The following is a 16862-nucleotide window of genomic DNA, read 5'->3' as shown; positions in this document are numbered from 1 at the left end:
TAAAAATAAAAAACAAAAACACAAGGGTGCAGAATATAGTAAAGACGCATGATACACAAGGTTGAGTCCAACAAAAAACATTTATAAAAGTAGGCAGGATTGTGCATTCAAATAACTGTTGCAGTGCCATTTATTGGTGCTAAAAACAAGGTATTACAATGCATCTGCTCTGGCCTGGGAAAAGGATTTATAAATTATAGGGCAATCAAGTAGGAAAATAAGCCAAACCCGCTTTTATTGCCAGGAAAATATTTTTGTAAAGGGGGTTAAAGACCACAATTGAATCCACATCAATAGTAAAATTTTGAACACATTATTTACGCACGTTCTACAGTTAACAATCTTTCTCGCCTTGAAACCAGGGAAATCTAGCAAGTTTACAGCTTTCTAAACGACTGTTTGCATGCACCTGGGTAAACTACTGCTGTCCACTTGCCATTTACCACACTCAAGAGCAGCAGCATTTCATATTGGAATAGGCCCATCACCTTTGCACTTCATAAAAGACAACCTGGCATTTTTCTAAATGGGTGCCATACTAGCAATGGTGGGTCAGCAAAGTATCTCAAAGTTCTATACATATTGTAGGGAATCTGGGGATGGGTCACTCCTTTGCCTGCACCAAAGACACCTAACTCCAAAATGCCAACATTACATGCAACATTCTGAGTGCCAGGATTTCAAATCACTAGAGCAAGGAAATCAAAACTGGTTTGTGCTTTTCCATGATAAAGACCAATGCTAAAAGGTTAGACAAGATACGAAATAGTACCAGGTTTTAAAAAGGAACTATTAACATAACGGATAAGGAAATCTTAGGAGCTATTCATCAATCTTTAAATCGAGCACCCCTCCCAATCCTGGAGTACTACATACAAACAGTAAAAATGTTGTAGTTAACGAGAACCATGCTAAAACCTACCTGGCCTGTTGGTAGGGGTTGATCTAACATCTCCACATCTGGGTGCTGAGGAAGATTGTACAACCTGCAGAGGTCACATATCAATCGCTTCAGTTGTTGCAGAAGCTGCAAAAACATGGTTTTATTATTCAGTTTGAAGCTAATACAAGGCCGTTTTCACATGCTGAGTAGTAATAGAACCAATTACCTTTGAGTGCTTGGTTTAACAAATACAGCCCCCCGCCCTGCTCACCTACTGCACATTTATAGATTCTAGTAATCAAGGTCCGTGTTAAGATGGATTTCTGCACTCTGACCTGGTAGGCAGAAGTTTAGAAGGCCAGCCTAGTTTCTTGGAACAGGGTAATTTACGGACAAGCCAGACCAATCAAGGTAGCATTGGCGGCGGTCAAGACTAGGTCTCAGGAGGGGTGAGGGTGACTGAAAGACCTCAATGAGCACACAGTAAAGGACACTACAAATCACTCCCACTCAGGTGTATATATTTAAAAATACAAATACATTTATTGAAGGCCTTTGAGTTTCAACACAAAGTAATCATCAACAGGAATACTTTTAAACCAACAAAATCATATTAAAATGCATATATACAATTCCAAGTGGCCTAAAGGGTTAAACGCACAGAATGGGCCCACAACCTGCAAGGGAAGAAAACAGGCAGTGCAAATTATCTTTAGGCCATTCTGCAAAGTACAATACCTAACTGAAACGAAGTCCAGACCCTACGTTGAGGAGAGCCTAGCGCTCAAATGTACTTTCAGATGCTGGTGCATGAGATAGTGCAGAAAGGCAAAAACGGGGTCTCTTGTAGGGTCTGTAGCAGCTCAGGAAGGTGGGTGAGGTGATGCAGAATAAGCTCCCACTATTTGTTGAGGGTCTCCCCAAAGGGCAGAATAGGTTCCAGGAGTTGGAAATGGTTTGATAGCTCAGGGTATCTGTGGAAAGGAGAGTGGCCCTCAGGGGACACTTGTGCGTAAAAATGGGTGTTGATTCCCAAACGGGACAGTGGCAATTTCACTCCTCCTGGTGGATGGATCAGGCCACTTTCATTGTAGCAGGCTTCAGGGCACAGCAGCAAGGCACCTGTGAAGTTAGTTACCACGGCTGAGCGACACAGTAACCACGTGCACTCCGGTTCGGGCGCTCTCTTTACTTCAGACCTGGGAATGCCATGTGTATGTAATTCGGTAGGAATGTGCCATGAACGCAGAGCTTGCCATCCCCCAAGTTTCAAGGGTCTCCTCAAAACAGCGCCAGTGTCAGAGAACGGGTCCTGCGCAAGCTGGTCAGCCCACTGGTTGGCCCAGGGACACTTCAGAGAAGGTTTGCTTGAAGGGTTTGATGAAGTTGCCGAGAATAGTTAGTCCCACTATTCCAATCGGTTGAAGCGTCTTTGCAGACCTTCAGGTTCGATCAGATGCAAAGGGGTCCAGCGGGAGAACGGTGAGCAGTGCCAAACCTTCCAGCGTATCACCAGCGGTTCCTCTGCGTCTTCATTTCAGGATGCTTGGATCATATCCTTTGTTCAGTGGGAACTCAGGAGAACAACATGGTATAGTGGTTTGGAGCCTTCCCTTATCCAGAATCTCCTTTGCACCAAAACAAAGAGGAACCAATGGGAGATCTGCTCACATACAGGCACACCGTTCGTGGACCAATCACGGACCACGGTGGCCCCACTCATTCACAGCACACCAGACTCTCTGGCACCCAGGATGTGGATTGCAACTAGACAGTGCAGCCAACATCCCAGGGGCACACACAAGACATGCAGAAGCCCACGAAAGCTTGGTGTTTCATGGGTAATGCATGCCCAAATAAGGACTGACCCAGGTCGGCGCGACCTGGGGAAGGTGAAGGGGCAAGATGGCCAAAGGACAGGACAAAGAACCTTGTGGCATGGACAATTTGGAGCTAGGCCACCTTTCTGTGCCAAACGGGGTAAACGCGGATTGCATGGCAAGAAAGGATTAAAAGTACATGAAAAGATTAGCTGCCACCAGCCCTGTCCAAGGCACATACACAATTCTCCTAAAAAAATCCTTCGAGGGTGTCTAGGGCCTTTAGAAATGAAAGGAAAACCCAAGTGCACTGTACTGTAAGGTACATTGTGCACTTGCAACACGTAGAAAAGTTGCAGCATTGGAAAAGACTAAGGGAAACAAAGTTTCCCAGTACTGACTGTCTTTAAGGGCATGTCAGTTTCCCAGTAAGCAAGTGAGCGAAAAGCCCAAGGGAGTGCAGCTGAAGGCTGTGCTCCACTGGAAAAGTCAGACTATGGTGTTTAAAACAGCAGCACAAAGTTGGGGGGTACACAACTGGAGGGAAAACTTCACATACATGGGAATCTTTAACAGTCTGCATACCCCTGACAGAGGAGCAAAACTCTACTCTCCTGACAAGTTTGTCACCGTTGGACCATTACGATGGTTGGTCACTAGCGCAGTACAGAACAGCTCCAAAATACACCACAAGGCAACTTCACTTTGCAATAATCTAACTTTATTTAGTGCTGAATTTCCAGATATTCTCTCACTTCCATTTCACATCAAATGGATTCTTTTTTTGTAAAAGAGGCACAGCGATGTGGTTAAAAGACGCTGAGGGATCCTCTAAAACCAGCGCACCCGAGCAAGTCCCTGTAAGTCCCGCTTGGCCATGAGACGCTGTTGGATTCAGCTGGAAGAATTTCTTTCGTGCTCTGTGCTTCTATTCTTTTTTGAAAACAACGTGCCCCACAAGGTGAACACACCAGAGACTGTGATCCAGGACTATATTGTGCACTTTAGTGCCAATATGTATATTCATTCCGTTCCATTTGTGTTTAAGCATCACACCAAGCTATAAGGGGGAGTGCCTATAAAGTCTGGCAGGCACGCGCATTGCGCGTGCGCACCCGAGCATGTCCCTTGCCCCTGCTCGGCCGCTTTGCTGCGGTGCTGTGTGCTGGTGCCTGACATTTTGCTTTTGTGTTATTGTTTCATTTGTCACTTAGGAGAGCGCCTTTGCTGCAGATATTTTATGGAGAGTGTAAGTTTTGTTTCAGCTTAGTCCGTGTATACACTTTGTATTTCATTTCATATTACTTACTTGGTTTGGTTTATAATTTAACAGACCCGTTTTCAGAGTGAGTTTTATGTCATTCAGCCATTACACTCTGAAATCAAACATGCCTGACGGTGTAGGCTTGCTCTTAAATTCGTTAGAAAATATGAGTGGCAAATCAAAATCTGTCACACGTACTTTAAGAAAAACCATAACCGACTCCGGTTCTGAGATCCCCATTGTCCAACAGGGACATTCGCACATTTTGTGCAAAAAGGAAGGAGTGCACGACTGAGGAAAGGCTTCCGGATGCACCCTTAGAAGGAGAATGTTGTCCGGTAGATTTGACGGACCGCTCTAGTTGCGGCCCTTGTACGGAATCTATTCCCCCAGACATATCTGACACTACCATCTTGACAATTGCTACCACGCCCAATAAAGGGAATAGCAATAACCATATTAATCACATGTCTCCAGTCAATGAGGGGATTGAAACTTCGTCCGACATTTCGATCCATGCAAGCGCTGGTAGGTCCATTAGCTCGCCTGGCCCGAATACCTCGAACTAGAACGTTCCAGGTTCGATGGACTCCACAATTCAGTCCATTCACTCAATTGTGGATTCATTTCTACAACCAACAGCACGACGCAGATTGCCCATTGACAGTGCTGATAACCCCTCAGAAAACGTGGCCTCAATTGAAATTACATTGGCAGCAGTTAACACCACCGTTGCCAGATTCAAATTATTTGAAACATTGGACACAAAAATATCATTGCAAAAAACAAATCCAACAAATATTAGACTGGATTCCCTCTGTTTCCTTGAGAACGCCTATCCTGCAAAACGATGAAAATGTAAACCTGACTGGAGTGTCCGATCTGTCCATTATGACCAACAAACACTCCATTAACAATACATTCATTCCAGCAGTGCCCGCATTTAAGAACATCATATGTCCGACTGAACCTTCTATTCCTAATGTGGCATTTCTGAATGACACTTGGATCAGTGTCGAAGGTCAGAAAAAAATTCAGTCTAAACCAAGTGCTGTGACACGTGTACCCTCCACCATTATCTCAAATCTTAAAATATGTGCTAAAAGAACATGTTTAAACTCCAGAGTGGTCTCCGGTAAAACAACTAAAGCTCTTCCAAACTATCTCAAAGCCACATAATACCACAGTACTTCCAACACTGCAATTGCAACCAGCTAGAGAACCAGAAATTGTCTATAATGTACCTAAAGTCTCTGCCACAATATCTTTACCGGGAGAGATGATCACAATTCCTGAAGTCCGACCTCATAGTGCTCCATCAAATGACTACGTCCCATTGTCGGATTTAGTTGATCAATTGGATTCTCTGCTAATCACCCCCTTATTCCCATGAATCATCCCAAACATAATAACGGCCAAGCAGTGTCAGGTTGTTGCATTCCGCATAAGTTAACTAACAGTAATGAGTCGGCTGAAGAGCGAGACTTGCGAGAGCGATCACTGTCAAAGCTGCTGTTGATTCTTATTTACTGCAACGTGTCACTCAAGCAATGGCGGTCAATCCCTCACAGCTAGCAGTTGGGGTGCCCGCTTTGTCAGCATCAAGCATTATTCCACCTATGCATGTTGACGTTGCAAACGGGTCACCTTCAAGTTTACAAAATAAAGAAGGTGTGAGCCAGTCATACCGCCTTGTTCACGAGCGGATCAGGGCTGCCTTTTACCATCTACCAAAAGCGTGAACAATAAAGCCCCTGTCAGATCAACCCTTCCGAATCGTTCGAACAAAAACTCATTTAACAATTGTCAATCTCTCATTGTTAAGTGTTGCGATGCTCCATTCGACAAATATGACCCATGCCGCTCAAGCATATTAAACTTATTTGGGGATGTTGATAGTTTGGAGGACATTGCATCAACTGACATTGACCAGGTAGAGTTTGTGTACACTCAAAATCTTTCCATCGTCTGGTTCTGGATCAAATCAGGCCTAGTCTTAAATACTATCTGGAGAGCAAAGATGGAAGACAGGATGGAGCCTTCCTGTCTGCAGGCTCTCACATCGTCTGTCTTCCCCCCCCCCCCACTCCCTCCTACTCTATGGTGCTCTCTATCTCGCCTATCTTCTCTAACTGCTTCTCTATTGACTATCCTGCTCTCCTCACTAAATCCGGTAGGAAAAAGTTTAAAAAGGACATTCTGGTCTCCAACCCAGGCCTCCCTATCGCTGACACCTACACTAGTGCCTGCTCTAAGGAAACTCTCACTGACATCCTCTTTTTTGTGCCTTCGCCTGACCTATGGACCCTTCATATGGTCTCTGTGCTCTCTCCTTTTTCCTCTTCTCCGATTAATGGCGGCACCCGCTGGGATGTCCTCTTGGCCCCCTTCCAATCTTCTAAGGCCATCATTAATGTCTACGCTAATGGGACCGTCTTGGTCCAAGGCCCTCAGGCCAAACTTCACCTCTTTGATAGACGCTTCCCTCGCCTCATCAACTTCCTCTCCTGCTGTCCCCCTCCTCTGTCCTCGGCTACCTTGCCTCTACCCTCCCTCCCTGCCCCCTCTCTTGCTGCTTCTTCACCTCCTCCTTCTACACCTCCGCAGGGCGTACCTCTGATCTGTACCCCTCCCCGGAAGTCCTTCAAGGATGGCAACCTTCTCCACATTGCCACTCTTAACTCTCGCTCTGCCATCAAGCATTCCTCTGATATCTGTCACCTTCTTGAGGAACTGGACCTGGACGTCCTCGGTCTCACTGAGACATGGTTCACAGCCAGCTTTGACACACTCCTGACGGTTACAAGATCCTCTCCGTGCCCAGGCCCAACCGTGCAGGGGGGGTGTTGCCCTCATCTTCCCTGAGTGGATTCCTGCCACTGTCACTCCTACGCAGACCTACTCCTCTTTTGAATGTCTTGTCTGCCGACTCTCTCTCTCCTAGCCATTCCCTTACCGTGGCTACTATCTATCGGCCACCTGGTCAAATTTCCTCCTTCCTCTCCGAGTGGGCTGACCTCTCCTCCTCACTCCGGTCCACTACTACTCAACTCCTCCTTCTTGGCGACTTCAACATCCACCTAGATGCCTCCTGTCCCCCCACAGGACTCTTTCGTGACCTCTGCGACTCTCTCTCACTCTCTATTCTCCCATCTGGGCCTACTCATTCTGCAGGGCACACTCTTGATGCTCTGATCTCTTCTGACCTTCCCCTCTCAGTCCCTCTCTCCACTCCTTTCTCCTGGAGTGATCACTTTCTCCTATCCTCCCACCTCACCCTCCCTACCCTACAGGCCAAGCCACCCTCATCATTGCCACCCACCTTCTCGGTCATCCGACCCATGAAGCGCGTGTCAGTTGAGGCTTTGGCTGCCACCTTCTCCCCCCCTCCCTCCCCCTTCGGCTGACTCCCACCCTGACACAGCCCTCTCCTTGCTCCACTCTGCTATTTCTGATACTCTTGATATCCTTGCCCCTGTCATGAGAATCCGCCTGAAGCCCAAAGCCAAATGTAACTCCTGGTATGATTCGGATCTCGTCACCCTAAAACGCAAGTGCAGGGTGGCAGAGAGGAAATGGCGTGCTTCTTGTTCATCCTCTGACAAACTGGCCTGCCGCCTGCTCCAAAGGCAATACCGTCTCTCCGTTCTCACCAAGAAGAGAGCCCTTATCCAAGCCCGCATCTCTGCGGCATCTAACAATTCGGCCGAACTCTTTAAAATCTGCAAGGAGCTTGCCACCCCTGCTGCAATCTCTACCTCTCCTGTCCCCTCCCAGGCCCTCTGTACAGCACTGGCCTCTTACTTCATCTCTAAAACTCAGGCCATCCTGTCCTCACTCTCCTCCTATCACCTCCCTCGCTACCCTGCTCTTCCTCCGGCCCTTCTGCAGCCACCCCGCCTCCCTCCTTCTCTGCCTTTCCCCTTTTCTCTGCTGACGAAGTTTCCAGACAAGTCCGATCTATGAAAGTCTTGTCTAAACAGGTTCACCCCTGTTCCTCCAAAACTATCAAGGACCACATCGACTCCCTGGCTCCTGCCCTGGCTGACTTTTGCAACCTCTCCTTCGCCTCTGGAGTCTTCCCATCCCCCCTCAAGCACTCCCTTGTGCACCCTCTTCTTAACAAACCCTCTGCCGACCCCTCCTGCCCGGCTAACTATCGCCCAATCTCCATCACTCCCTTCCTGGGAAGCTCCTGGAGAAACTGGCCATCTCCCAGCTTAACCTCCATGCTGAAGCTGTTGGTAGTCTTCATGACCACCAATCCGGCTTCAGAGCGGCCAGAAGCACGGAAACTGCTCTCCTGAACATCCGTGATGACCTGCTCTTGAACCTCGACTCCAACACTCCGTGTGTTCTCATTCTGCTCGATCTCTCTTCTGCCTTTGACACTGTCAACCATGCCATCCTGCTCAACCGTCTCCGCGATAACCTGGGTATGGCTGGTCAGGCTCTGGCGTGGCTGACCTCTTTCCTTTCCAATCAACCCTCCCAGGTCCAACTTGGGTCCTTCCTCTCTGACATCTTTTTCTCCACCTGTGGTGTTCCCCAGGGATCTAATCTCTCTCCCTGGCTTTTCAACCAGTATCTGGCACTTCTTGCCCACCGCATTGCCGCCCTCTGCCCCAACTTTCAGTGCTATGCGGACGATACCCAGCTCATTTTCAGGCTACCCTCGGCCTCCTCCTCTCCTGCCCTCATCTCTGACTGTCTGCTATCCAGGAATGGTGTGCTGCCAACAACCTCCGCCTTAATGCTAGTAAGACTGAGATTCTACTCATCGGCACACCCACTCCCTCCTTCCCTGCAGCTCTCTGGCCAGCCTCTCTTGGGCCTCTTCCTGCTCCTACCTGCAAGGCAAAAAACCTCGGGGTCATTTTTGACTCCACACTCTCCTCATATATCTGACGTCTATAAGAAGTCACACTCCCAGCTGCACCTCCTTAGAGGTATTCTTCCCTTCCTCTCCTTCCCCCAGAAGCTCACTGTCTCCCGAGCCCTGGTTCTCTTGAAGCTGGACTACTGTAACAGTCTCTATCTTAATCTGCCTGCCTCCACTCTCCGCCCTCTGCAACTCATCCAGAACAGAACTGCGAGACTTGTCCTTGGCCTCAAGCCCAGGGACCGTATCTCTCCAAGACTGAAATCTCTACACTGGCTCCCAGTGGCTGCGAGGATTAAGTTCAAAACCCTCTGCATTGTCCACAAGGCCTTCTGGGGCCTAAATACCTGCAACTCTCTCTTCCTAAATATCTTCCTTCCCGAGCCCTTCGCTCATCCGTCTCCAACGCCCTCAGGGTCAGCCGCTTCTCGAAGCAACAAGCTGGGGGTAGATCTCTCTCCGCGGCAGGAGCCTCCCTCTGGAACAGCCTTCCTGCCTCCCTAAAACTTGAGGAAAACCATCTCCGGAAGCACCTCAAAACCTTCCTCTTTGCTTCAGCTTTCTCTCTCCCCTGCTAATTCTTCACTAAATTCTACACTGAATCTGAAACTTGGCCACTCTCACCGACCTCGGTCCTGGGCCCAGCCACTCTCCACTTGCACTGCCTCCCTGGCAACCCCTGCACTACAGACTGTCTCTGTATCCCTACAGCCCCCCCTTCCCAGCACTTGTCTGCACTTACCTTGCACTTGCCACCAGCTGGCCCTATTTATTTATTTATCTATTTATTTCTATTCTACTTAACTTGTACTGCGCTTTTCCCTTCCCCCCCTACCCCTGCACTTGCGCGGTCTGAATGACACCTGGCCTAGTAGGATCGTTGTCTGTCCTCCCCCTGTTCCCCCCTCCCTGCCTCGTCGCACCTTGAAACACTTGTGTATAGGCGCGTTACAAATGCCATATCATATCATAATTATTTAAATTGGGCTTTTTGGTCATGCAAGATCCAGAACGGCTAATTCATCAAAACAAGACGCCAATAAGAGCACCCTTCAACTTGATCTACCGTTTAAACAAACTTGCTCTTGTCCATACTGTGGTACGTTGGTGTCGCATTAACGAGAGAATGGTACTCTCAACCAGGCATAACCATCAACAGAAACTACATCAAAAAACATTTCACTAGCTAGCTGGAACACGAGGGGGCACTCTCACTTGCAGTGGGGCACAAATCACTTCATTAACCAATTTGATATAGTGGTTCTCCAATAGACGTGGTTATGTGTGGCACTGGTGTGGGATGATCATGAGCTTATATTGACACCGGCCATGTCCGCCCAAAAAGGGAGACCCATGTCGGGTCTCATGGTGGCGGTTAAATCCAGTAGAGGACTGAGGATCCACAAGTGGGCTTCCCCAAACAATTATATTCAAATGGTCAAGGTCTCAAAATCTACCGAATCTGTGGCAGTGATTAATCTCTATCGCAATCCTATGGGCAATTCAGATAACATTTTTTATAAAGATCTATCCGCTGTCGTAGAATTAGCATCATAAACACCAAACATGGGTATCATTCTAGCAGGAGACATCAACCTGGATTGTCTGGGGGTGTGCAAATCCTCTCGTACCCAAGAAAGAAGAGATGGAATAAGGAACAAGTTACTTACCTGTAACTGTTGTTCTCCAGCATGGGTCTGGCATGGATTCACATGCTCATGAATATTCCCCGTCGTCAGGCTGGGAATCCTCGGTAAAGAAAAAACCAGTATCAGTTTCGTTTCTGATCTGTCTTTCGTAGTAGTAACCAATCACTGGTCTCTGCGTCATACTGACCACAGCCAATGACTGCCCTCTACCTAAGCCCCGCCTCTGGCAGCCATCTTCAGATTTGGAAGCACGTGAAGTGGCAGTATGACCAAGTGAAGAGCCGCAGAGGGGTAGGCGGGAGGGTTCGCATGTGAATCCATGCCAGACCCATGCTGGAGAACAACAGTTACAGGTAAGTAACTTGTTCCTTCTCCAGCATGGGGTCTGGCATGGATTCACATGCTCATGAATAAAGAATACATAGCAGTACCCACATGCACAACCACGGGAGGTGGCAAAGGCTCAACATTAAGCATCACATCAAACTCAACATTAAGCAATCTACCTCCTCACCAGGCTCACCTCAGGCGAACAGGTTGCGCAGCACGGCTTGGCCGACCCTGGACTCCTCCCTGGAATCCTGATCGACGCAGTAGAATTTCGTGAAGGTGTGCGTCGACCTCCACGTAGCAGCCCTGCAAATGTCCAGCAGGGGCACACCAGATAGGAACGCCGTGGTAGCTGCGATCGCTCTGGTGGAATGTGCTCTCGGAGGGCCAGGCAGCGGTCGGTTTGCCAACCGGTGACAGTACATGATACAGCCGGAGAGCCATCTGGAAATGGAAGCCTTCGAGAGCCTTCCCCTGATTGACAGGTCCAAAGTTCACAAAGAGTTGTGACGTCTTCCGAAAACACTTCGTGCGATCCACGTAGAACTTCAGCGCTCTAGCCACATCCAGCGAGTGCAAAGTCCTCTCAGCCGGCGACGAAGGCGATGGGAAAAACACAGGCAACACCAAGGGTTCGTTGAGATCGAAGTCCGACGGCACCTTGGGCATGAAGGAGGGGTGCGTCCTGAGCACCACCCTCGTGTCGTGAAAAGTCAAGTACGGGGCCTTGCAGGAAAGGGCCTGGATCTCTCCCACCCGTCGTGCGGAGGTGATGGCCACAAGAAACGCTGTTTTCCACGACAAGAACTTCAACGGGGCCGAGTGCAGAGGCTCGAACGGAGGTCCCATGAGCTTGGTCAGCACCACGTTGAGCTCCCACGCCGGGGCCGGAGCCTTCACCGGCGGGAACGATCTGAACAGTCCCTTCATGAACTCTTTCACCAGACGATGAGACCACAAGGACGTCCGCCCCGTGGTTCTAGTGTATCGGGAGATCGCAGCAAGATGAATCTTGATGGACGCGTGTGCCAGTCCAGCTTTGGCCAGCGTCAACAGGTACGGCAGTACTTGGGGAGCCGTAATCCTTAGAGGGTTAATCTTCTGTGCCTGGCACCAGACAGAGAACCTCTTCCATTTGTGTCCGTAGCATTTAAGAGTCGAGGATGCCCTGGCCTTTGCAAGAACCTCTCTGCAGTCGGCCGGTATGTCGTATCCTCCAAACTCTAGCGCTGCAGGAGCCAGGCCTGCAAGTTCAGCGACTTCGGGTCGTGATGGAGGATGGCGCCTCCTTCCCTGGAGAGAAGATCCGCGTCCACTGGCAGCTTGATTGACGGGGACGCTGACAAGTCCAGAAGGTACGGGAACCATATCTGCCTCGGCCACGCAGGTGCGACGAGGATCATCCTGTACCGTGACCTCTTGAGCTGGTTGATGAGCCGGATCAGTAGTGGCAATGGAGGGAACGCGTATAGGAACAGGCCCGCCCAGGGGAACGAGAAAGCATCGCCCATGCTCCTCGGCTGGGGAAACCTGCTGGCGAACCTCCGGCACTTGGAGTTCGTCGCCGCGAACAGGTCGATCTGGGGTGTGCCCCACCGTCAGAAGAGGTGATCCACTAGATCCTGCAGTAGTTCCCACTCGTGGCACGAGCGCAGCTCCCTGCTGAGTGAGTCGGCGATGGCGTTTTTTATCCCTGCCAGATGAAACGGCACCAGAAACATCCTTTGGGCGACGGCCCAATGCCACAGGTCCTGCGCCTCCTTGGACAGTGCTGGGGACCTGGTTCCGCCCCGTTTCCTGATGTAAAACATGGTGGTGGTGTTGTCGGTGAAGATCCTCACCACCTTGCCCTTGAGGGACGGAAGGAAGGACCTGAGGGCCCAGAACACTGCACGGAGCTCCAGGACGTTGATATGGAGGGACTTCTCCGTCGGGAGCCAAAGGCCTCTCGCGTGCAGATTTTCGGTGTGCGCTCCCCACCCTTCCAGGGAGGCATCCGTGGTCACTGTCTCCTGGTGGTCTGGGGTCTGGAACTCCATGCCCGCCGTCAGATGCGCACGGGTGCCCCACCGCCGGATCGCTCGGCGGAAACTCTCGTCGAGTGTGATCCTCTCCTCGAAGCCGCCCGTCGTTTGGATCCAGCGCGCGTCCAGGAACTCCTGCAACGGGCGCATCCGGAGCCTGCACATGGGAATGAGGTAGATGCAAGAAGACATCATTCCGAGGAGGGACTTGATGGACCTCACCTTGGCCGCGTCGGAAACCAACATATGCTGTACCTTGCCCAGGATGGACCTGGTCCTTTCCTCCGACGGGGAGGCCAGAAGGGACACTGTGTCGAGCTTCGCTCCCAGAAACAGTGCGTTTTGCGCGGGTACCAGGTGGGACTTGGCGTAGTACCGGAGAATCCCAGGTCCGTGAGAAGTTGGACGGTCCTTGCCGTGTGCTCCACGGCGAGCTCCCTCGTCTTGGCTCGGATGAGCCAGTCGTCCAGGTAGGGGTAGACGTGGACCCCCTCTCGGCGCAGCTGCGCCGCCACTGGTGCAAGGCACTTGGTGAATACCCTGGGTGCCGACCGTAGACCGAAGGGAAGGGCTCTGAACTGGTAGTGACGCCCTTGGACCACGAACCTGAGGAATTTTCGGTGCCCCTTTAGGATAGGAATATGGAAGTAGGCATCCTCCAAATCCAACGACGACAGGAAGTCGCCCTCCTCTAGCTGACCCAGGACGTGCTGGAGGGTGACCATCCGGAACTTCTGAGCTTTGATGAACTTGTTCAGCCGTCGTAGGTCTAGGATGGGGCGCCATCCTCCTGTCTTCTTCACGAGGAAGTATCTCGAGTAAACTCCGGAGCCCCGAAGCCTCCTTGGGACGAGTTCGATGGCGCCCTTCCTTAGCATCGCCCTTACCTCCCGGAGAAGCTGAGGGACGTGAAGCTCTTTCCTGGCCACAGGGGGGACACGCGGGCACCTTCTTTGAAACTCAAGCGCGTGGCCCTGGGCTAGGGCGTCCAGCACCCAACGGTCGGTGGAGATGGACTCCCACACGCTGACGAAGCTCGCCAGCCGGCCTCCCACCGGGGTGCTTCGGTGGGGGCCCGACCCCACGGCCGGTTCAATCCTGCTTAGACGAGGCTTTGCCTCCTTGGCGACGACGGCGGGGTCCGCCTGACTTGCCTCGTCCCCTGTAAGCTTCTTGAGACGACGAACGGGCCGCTTGACGGTAGGTGGAAAATCTGCCGCCGGAACCTTTGGAGGCGCCCTTGCCTCTGCCGCTCCGAAAGGGCGGCCGCCGTTGCTGGAGAACCCCGAGAGCCCGGGCTGTCTCTGTGTCCGCTTTGATGGCTTGAAGGGCCACTGTTTTCCCAAACAGGTTGTTCCCATCGAACGGCATGTCCAGGACTCTGGTCTGTACGTCTTAACGGAAGTCAGTAGCCTTGAACCATCCACGCCGCCTAAGGCACACGCCGTTGCCCAACTAGCGAAATCCAGTGTCGGCGATGTCCGTCGCAATAGTGATGGCGTGGTCCGACGCCACCTCACCTTCCTGCAAGATCTCCAGGGCATCCGCCCTCTTGTCGTCCGGTAGGAAGTCCAGCAGGGGAGCCAGCTTGTACCACAGCTCCCTGTCGTACCGGGCTACGATAGCCAAGGCGTTAGCCGCCTTAATCGTCGTCGCTGCTGACGAGATGACCCTGCGCCCCATCGTGTCCAATTTATTTCCCTCGCCGTCCGGCGGGGAAGTCGACGTGGAGGCCGCGACCCCCCCCCCCGCTTTCTTCCTGGCCGCCGCGGAGACGACGGAGTCCGGGGTAGGCTGCGCCCGGAGGCACAAGTGGGCCGCGTCCGGGACCCGGTACTTCTTCTCGTACCGGTCTCTTCTAGCCGGCGTCGTGGATGGGTTCTTGAGGAGGGCGAGGCCCTCATCCCAAATATCGTCCAGTAGAGGTACCGCGAGGACCGTCTTCCTCTTGGCCTCGCGCCGCTGATAAAGGAAACCTTCCTTCTTCTCCTCAGAGCAGAGCTGGAAGAGCTCGGATGCCCTGGCGATCATGGAGTGAAAAGATCCAATCTCGTCGGGCGGGGAAGCCCGGGTGGGAGGAGACGACGGCAGATCCTCCTCGTACACCTCGTCGTCCGTACCCGTTGCGGCCGCGTCAGTCCCCGTATCATCCCCTCGAGTCGTGGAGGAGGGCTGAACGGGGCGCGAAGGCTGAAAAGGAGGTGGAGGGTGAATCCTTCTTTTCTTAGGAGGGGGGGCTGCCCGAAGGGCCTGGTTCCGGGTCCCCCGACGGGAGTGGTTCCTCCACTGGTAACGGCAGTCTCGTCCTTATCTCTGAGCATAAGGACTGTATAGCCAACAAAATGGCCGCCGAGTTGTCTTGCAGCACTGGCAGAGGGGAATCCGACGGGCGGTCAGGTCGTCGTCGTCTCCTGCGTCGGGATCCCTCCCGACGGGCTGGTCTTCTTCCACGCTAACGCCGTGGCTTAAGACCTCGATCAGTTCTTCCTCAGAGGTTGAGGCCGAATCCACGGTGACCTCCTGCCCCCCCTTTTTCTTCTCCGTCGGAGGTTTCACGGGGGTCCTGTCGATGGGCATAAAAGAGGACTCCCTCCGCGGTGGCAGGGAGACTCTAAGCCCCGAGGTCGCCACCACCGGCGTAGCCTCCACAGGCTGAGCCAGGGCCGCCGCGACTGTCTCGATAGAGGCCTTGGCCGGATGGATTAAGGCTTTCACCACCCTTGGTGCGCTGACCGCCTTCTCCTTGAGGGGGGGGAGGGGACACTGCCTCGCTCCCCCTCCGCCTTCGAGCTCGACCGGGGTCTCTCCAGGAGCTTCGCCGGGTGCTCGGCCTTCCTCTTACCCGACCCAGAGCGTTGGCTCGTGGTTGATGGTGCCGGGGAGGGTGCGCCCTGCCTGGTGCCCGTAGAGCCCGACCGTTCGGCGCTTCCGGTGCCAGCGGACTCGCGGTGCTAGGCCTTATGTTGGACCCCCGTCGCCGGGGCGTCCTCAAAGGTCTTAGAAGACCGCTCGGATTTCTTCTTCATCTCGCCGGACGGGCTCTTCCCTTCCAGCCAGTTGGCGAGACGTTGATGGCGGTCCTTCTTGGTCCGCTCCGACATGTTGCCGCAAAACGCACAGTCCTTCTCCACGTGCGTCTTGTCTTCATGTAGGCAGTAAAGACAAAAGGAGTGTTCGTCTTCCTTAAAGACATTCTGCAGCTGGCATCCAGGGCAGACCCTGAACAGCTTTCCGGGCGTCGAGCTTCCCTTCTCCTGGGCCATGACCGAGATGGGCCCGAGAAACTTCTGGAGTCCTCCAAAAGCGTAGCTCGACGAATCTTCACCCTTGAGGGGCGTAGAACAATCCGACACGGGTCCCCGTTGATCGGATGGAGAGTCGGTGGAGCTTGAGGCTCTTTTGACCGAAAAAAAACGAAGTTTTTGTGAAAAAATAGCACTAACGCTCGAGAGCAATAGCACGAGGATCCCAACACATGAACGTGCGGTAAAAATCTGAAGATGGCTGCCAGAGGCGGGGCTTAGGTAGAGGGCAGTCATTGGCTGTGGTCAGTATGACGCAGAGACCAGTGATTGATACTACTACGAAAGACAGATCAGAAACGAAACTGATACTGGTTTTTTCTTTACCGAGGATTCCCAGCCTGACGACGGGGAATATTCATGAGCATGTGAATCCATGCCAGACCCCATGCTGGAGAACTTTGTTGCTGATCATAATCTTCATATGACGAATCGTGCCCTCATGGGAGATATCCCAGCACATCATACTTGGCAAAAGGGCAAGTCTAAATCTCACAGACTATATCTGTCTAGTTATCTGTTCCAACAAGCTACAAAGTTAGAAATCATTCCTCAGTCTGCCCGTGATCATCATCCAATTTTGCTACATTGGCAATGGGATCAGGAGCTTTTGGGCAACACACACACACACACACAAACAGTGGTACACTCAAGCGTTAACAATAAATAATGCCAAGACTCGCTTTAGATGGTCTGACCACTCACTTT

General features: G+C 51.8%; 1 protein-coding gene across 2 annotated transcripts in view; it reads right to left on the bottom strand.

Moving 5' to 3' along the window:
* Positions 1–16862, bottom strand: part of UBE2Q2 (ubiquitin conjugating enzyme E2 Q2) — a 1419211-nt gene that overhangs the window by 1199063 nt on the left and 203286 nt on the right. For both annotated transcript variants that reach the window (XM_069624339.1, XM_069624340.1), the window contains exon 3: positions 923–1027. In XM_069624339.1, the coding sequence (XP_069480440.1) occupies positions 923–1027 (105 nt within the window). The remainder of the gene's footprint in view (positions 1–922; positions 1028–16862) is intronic.

Source organism: Ambystoma mexicanum, chromosome 11, assembly GCF_040938575.1.
Source record: "Ambystoma mexicanum isolate Mex_15411 chromosome 11, UKY_AmexF1_1, whole genome shotgun sequence".
Classification (NCBI taxonomy): Eukaryota; Metazoa; Chordata; class Amphibia; order Caudata; family Ambystomatidae; genus Ambystoma; species Ambystoma mexicanum.
This window is presented reverse-complemented; position numbering and strand designations above follow the sequence as displayed.